The 6,399-nt window shown below is 30.1% G+C and overlaps 1 protein-coding gene across 1 annotated transcript; it reads right to left on the reverse strand.

Annotated features, from left to right (window-relative positions):
* Window positions 1-301: 301 nt before the first annotated feature.
* Window positions 302-3,024, reverse strand: LOC124826558 (putative WRKY transcription factor 70). The gene is made up of 3 exons (XM_047299438.2): window positions 2,546-3,024; window positions 1,745-1,846; window positions 302-1,315 (listed from the first exon to the last, which is right to left on the reverse strand). The coding sequence occupies exons 1-3, from the start codon at window positions 2,872-2,874 to the stop codon at window positions 898-900; spliced, it is 849 nt and encodes a 282-aa protein (XP_047155394.2). The 5' UTR covers window positions 2,875-3,024; the 3' UTR covers window positions 302-897.
* Window positions 3,025-6,399: the final 3,375 nt, after the last annotated feature.

The raw sequence follows: 6,399 nt of genomic DNA on the forward strand, positions 1-6,399 counted from the left end.
AAAAAAAATATATATATTTTAGAGTAATGGGATGACGTGTAAAAGAAAGAAGAGAGATCAAAATCAATAGTTAGCAAATAATATTTTCAAAGTTATGATTTTTTAAGTGTGTTCAACAACGTCACGTTATTCGTTTAGTTAATTTTAAGTTGTGTTAAATGATTTGTGTTTAAAGGTTTGTTTGGAAAATTCTCTATTAAAGGCACTTGAAACAAAAAAAATGAAGAAAATACATAAGTTTTTTCTCTTGAGATAAATTAATTTATGTTTAAACTAAAAAAACATCTTTTAGACAAGTTAATGCAATAATAAAAATACCCTGTAGCAAAAAAGTTCATAAAAAAAAAAAAAACATGCTCCCCTATATGTCCTATACACATGTTTACTTGGCTGGAACCGAAGTAACCCATTACAATTTATATATGTTCATCACAGAGTTCAAAGGCTCATGCATGCATAGCACTTCCTAAGAAGATAGAAAGAACTGCAAAAGAGTGTAGCATCCACAGCTGATTCCGTCCATTTTTACAGCACATTCTAGAAATGGACAAATCTACCTTACACAAAAATAGAAAGAGAATTAAATAACTCCATTCAAAATGATTGGTATTATTCTTATTTGTTTCAAAATGATAAGTTTACATATATAAAGCACCAATCATTTTAGGTGGAACTGTTCAATCTCATCTTTTGGTAAGTTAGAGAAACCTTTGAGAAAGACATACATTACATTTGATGAGATGTGAGAATGATCTAAAGTTATTCTCTCCATGGTACATAAACTAGGAAAATGCAAAATCTAAAATATTCAATCTGATCAATGCATGGTTAAGATTCCACAAGGTAACTAAAGCAATTGGCTTTCACCAAAGGGGAAGCTAATGATGAGAAAACGCATCAAAATTCATGTCCAAACTCCGAGAGCAAGTACATGAATGCAGATGATATTTTCAAGTCAGGCTTGTCACTGGACAGTTCAAAATCCTTCAAATCAGACCACAGGTTGGCATCTGAAAGATCACTGGGATCAGTCTCATCATTGAGACATTCTTGTTTAACAATTGGGCTTTGTGATCTCACAGGAGGATCGAGTTGTTTTTGTTCATTTGGAACATTTAAATCTTCGTGGGAATTCTCAAGAAATGAGTCCCAAGTTTCAGAACATGTGACCATTTGTGGAGCCTTGAGGGTGTCTTTGCATGTGTGAAACCCAATGTACGTAATATTGTACATATCAGGATTCTCTTCTAACCGTTGCACTTGTTTGGTGGCCTTGCAACCTTGTTCAAACTTCCTAGTGCATCTGAAGTAACTCCTGAGAATTATTTATCAATAAATGTGTTATAATTAGAAGACAATAAGTTTGTGTAACAAAAATACACTTCAACTATTCACATGAAAATTTAAACACTAGTAAGTTTGAGTGTCCTAAGTAGTAGTCTGAGTGTATAGCAAAGTTTCCTCATTCGGGTTTCTGCATTAATATCCTATAGTTGCGTGATTGAGTTCAGTTTCTACAAACACAGAAAAGAATGTACTTCTAGCATTCCCAATTAAGGTGTTTTTTCAAGATGATATGATATTTCTACACAGATCACTGTCATGCTTAACTAAAAGATGAAAGGAATCAAAAATAGAAAAAGAAAATGAATAGTGATGCAATCTTTGCTCGAATTGAACAAGTGAATATCTTTGCCTGGTTCACACGGAAGGAGGAAAAATTACTGTGCAAAACAATGATTACCTGGGAAACTGAGAATTTAGAATATCCTTTTGTCCGTACTTTCTCCACGCATGATCATCTTCAGTAGTTTGGGAAACTATAGCCCATGTCTGTTCAGTCTTCCTGCGCACCAATTTAAGAAATGCCACGCATGTTATTTCGTGTAATAATACAACATTATTGTGAATAAAAATATCTGAAGAAAAATAGCCATTCCATATATATATATATATATAAGCCTTTTTTTCTGTAAATATGCAGGTAAGTATATAAGAAAAAAAAAATTATGTGAAATAATTGTACTGTTCCATGTGATCATGTCAAGGCAGGCCACTCCACTAAGCTAAAAAACTAAAGGAACCCACTTGAAGCACACAGTAATCAAATCAAAGAATGAGAACTAAAATATTCCAAAACTCCAATAGTTAACTTAACCTCAAAGCTTTAGTTTTCTATTTTTTTTTTTTTTCATCAAGAAAGAGTAGCTTTACTCATATGGACAATAGGACTATAAGAAGAACTCCGTCCGTACACATCCCAATTCACCAAATCCTCTCAGCACCCCCTCCCCAACCCCAATCACTGACAAAACAGGCTTTCTTGACTGAGAAAGTAACACAGCAACATCCAAAGTATAATTCATCATGGATAAGCTTTCTGTAAGGTTTAGTATATAAAAGATTTAAAAAAAAAGAAGAACTTTTTAGTAAACTAAAATTAGTTGGTGAACAAATCAAAATCAGTCTGTTATAAAGAATTAAAAATCTGTAGAAAGAGGTAAAATAGATCACAGAAGGGAAATGAGAAAGAGTGAAGTAAGACCTTCGTTTGTAGGAACCTCTGCGATCCTTTGAGAGGGGAAACGATCTCTTTCTACTCTCAGATGAATCGTCAGACCTGGGATCAATGCTTGCAGCCTGCGAGGCATCTTCCCCGGAAATGAGGAGATTCTGAGCAAGCTGGTCTTGAGGCATTGCAGGGTGGGAAGAAGTCAAGATAGAGAGAGTTTGAGCGAAAGATCTGTGCACATTGGTGAGCAGTTCCTTAGCTGCAGCAGAGGCATCTGGGTCAACAGGTTTCTGAAGCAGAAACTTGAGCTGAGTGGCATAGTCGAGACCGAGAAGAAGCTCTGTGATGAGGGTGTTGTTCATGGTAGTGGGTGTGTAGTTGGTGGCTAAGGATGTATTGATATATAGTTTAGAAGAAATTGAAGATTAGGGGAATGAATGGTGGGTATGGAGAGAAGGAAGAAAGAGGTGGGTTTTTGCGAGGAAAGAGAGATAGCAGTGAATGGAAAACGTTGAGAAGGGAGGGATGATGTTGAACCATCATGGAAGAGAAAATTTGTCCACAGGTAATAACTTTGCTTACAAACCTAAACATGACGTTGCTCTTCTGATGCAAGCCTGACGCTGCATTATTTTCTTTCTTTTTTCTTTTCCTTCAAAATTACAACTTTCCCCACTTGCACCTCACTACTCTTTATTTTTCTTAATTTAAAAAGAAAAAGGTCACTCTTTGTACTACACAACCACGCTGCTCCTTTTAATGCTTCTTAAATTTTCACTATGTGTTGTTTTCTGGGTTCTCCTTTGTAAAACTAACAGTGTTTTTACCTATATTATCAGATCAAGAAATAATAACAACCTCGATAATATTATTATATAGATAAAAATATAAGCTTTTGGGGAAGCTAATACACAACTATAGTTTTAAATTTTATAAACTTTTTTTACTGATTATTATTATTTTTTTAGATAATTAAATATATTTTTAGTTTAAAATTAAAATTAGTTTTCATCAAAAAGTTTGATATATTTTGATTTTCTAATTTAAAAAATAAATAGGTATTGTATTTTTAATGTAATGATGTTAATTTTTTTTATATATCAATAACATTTTTTTAACTTATATTAAAACATAAACATATTAAATATGTAAATGATTTAAATACTGTCATAAAATACATTTAACACGTATTAAAAATATAATGTAATTGAATTAAAATAATTATATTTATTTATTTTTAAACTTTGAAAATTAAATATATCAAAATTTTTACATAGATACCAATTTTAATTTGCATAAAAGTTTAGGAATAAAAATCTTTTTCTTTTAGATAAGGTATATTTTTTTAACATGCTACCATTATACTTTGAAAATAAATCAACTCTTGGAGTTAAGGTGATTAAGTGGATTTTAATTTATTAAAAAATAATAATAATTTCATTAAATCTTTAGACAATTTTCTTGCCTCAGAAACTATTGATAGTATCTCACAAATTTATGAACTAATTTATTCGATGTATAGATATATTAACGGATAAAAAAGGTCTTAAATGTTATGTTTGTCTTATTACCATGATTTATGTCTAACGAAATTTGAAAAGATATAGTGCACAATAACCGAACAAGGGTTTATCTGTGAAATATTATATAAAAGTGTATTTTATTAATATCTATCCCATACTCCAACTTTTGATGATTTTTATTCTTTATTTTATTTTTTTATTTGTTTTTGCAATCTAAAATCCAAAATATACCATCTTCAAATAAGTTAAAAGAAAAAGTATGAATTAAAATTATGAGACCCGAGAAATTGATTAAAAGAATGAAGATGTTTTATATGATGAATACTTTAATGTTTTATTATTAAAGAAGGAAAGTATGAATATAACTTTGTAAGAATTAAATTTACTTTTATAAAATATTTATCTTTTTATAACTACTTTATTCTTTTTCTAAGATTATGACGTTATTTTTTATTTCTTTGAAGATTCAACCCGTCTTGATGTTCATGATGGCAAGGACAACATTTTTAATTGATTAGTTACTTTGGTAGAATAAGTTTAATTTCAATCCTATTTTAGAATTATTTTGTACTTGGGATGCATGTGAACATTGTGGTTTTGCATGTAGAGAGTTCTTTAGGAACCATGGTTCTATGTGATCCTAAAGGTATGTTTGGATCATTAATCTAAAATGTTTTTGTGTTTTTAGAGCATTTTGTGAGCGTAGAATTTAAGGACAAAATTTTGTTGAAAGTTTTAATAAAGGTACGATAAATTAGTATTGATTTATGCATGATATAACTGTTTGAATTACAAATTATGATTGATTTGATTGTGTGATGACTTTGTTTGCATTTGTTGGAATTATATGTTTAGTATACGTGAGATTGATTGAATTTGAGGTATAGGAGATTTATGTTGTCTTTGAGTGTAACATCCTATTTTTTCATAGTGTTTAACTACTATATGATATATTTCACTTTCTTGATATTACACAGCGGAGTTAGCTCGAAGAAAACATATAAATTTTCATTACAATTATCCATAAATAATCTATAATAGAAAAATTCATATGTAGACCCATACATGCTATAAGAATAAATATTATACTGAAATAAAAGAAAACTTTTAGAACAAAAGGAAAGGTTGGAACGTCTTACTCTAAGCTTCAGCTCCGCTACAACTAGCACTTACTCTCCGGTGAGACCACCTAAGCTCACAACACTATGTTGTGGTGTACGAACATATGAAATGTTTATATTTTTTGCTTCCACGATTTTAATAAAAAAAAATTAGACAAGAACGTTTTATACAATTCGTACTCTACGATTATCTTTTACATGTGACATTCCAATAGGGGTGTTACAACAAACAATTTTCTCAATAGCACATGGAATTGGTACACCTTTATCTTTAGATGATTATAGCGAAAAGAACTCTTGAGACTTCTTTGCACGTGTCCTAGTTGATTTTGACTTGTTATTAGATTTGTCTAATCAAATTTTAGTGAAAAAGACTAGGATTTGTGCTTATTGTTGATGTGGAATATGAGAAATTATCTTCATTTTTGTTCAAATTGAAAAATGATTAGTCATAATTTATCTAATTATAGACAATTACAACAAGATACCAAAGTTATTTTTGGTGGAGAAAAAATAATTGAGGCAAAAATATAACAACATTATGGTCCTAATGTGGTTAATTCATAGGATGCGGTTAAGGAATCTTTAGCTCAAGTAGTGTAACCTATGGTGGAGCCTATGGTGGAGCTTGGGGTGGAGCCTATGGTAGAGTTTGCTTTTATGGTGTAACCTGTTATGGTACAACCTGTTGCTCAATTACAACCTAAGCTAGTGGTGGATAATCATGATAATATTTGCATTGTGAATTTCTCTTGGTTAAGAATCTTGATGGTGTACTAGAAAAATATGATTCTTTGGTCAGTATACCTCTTTCGGAAAATGTCACTCTTATTGTCAATAGTTTTCAAAGTTTACAACAATTAGATTCAACTCATAGTAGTTTAACAACAATTTTTAATCCTTGATATATAAGGAGACTTGTTTTTTAAAAGAATTAAAAATAATTTCTAAATGGACTAATATGCTTGATGAAAGAGAATATTCTACGTAATGTCACTGTTAAAAAAAATGTTATTAATTTTATTCATATTTTATTAAGAAGTTATAATTATAGATAACAAATATTTTGCATATTTATCTTGTAAATTTTTTGTACTTATTTTTCTCGATTCTCATTATTTCTTTATTTTTTCTTGAATAATATATAATACTTAAATTTAACTAACTAAAATTGAGATTGGTAGACAAAGATATAAAAAGAACTCCAAATTAGTATTCTTACTAATTAAACCTAAATTTCATC

Source organism: Vigna umbellata, chromosome 2 (assembly GCF_029865625.1).
Source record: "Vigna umbellata cultivar VRB3 chromosome 2, Vumbellata_1.0, whole genome shotgun sequence".
NCBI classification, from domain to species: domain Eukaryota; kingdom Viridiplantae; phylum Streptophyta; class Magnoliopsida; order Fabales; family Fabaceae; genus Vigna; species Vigna umbellata.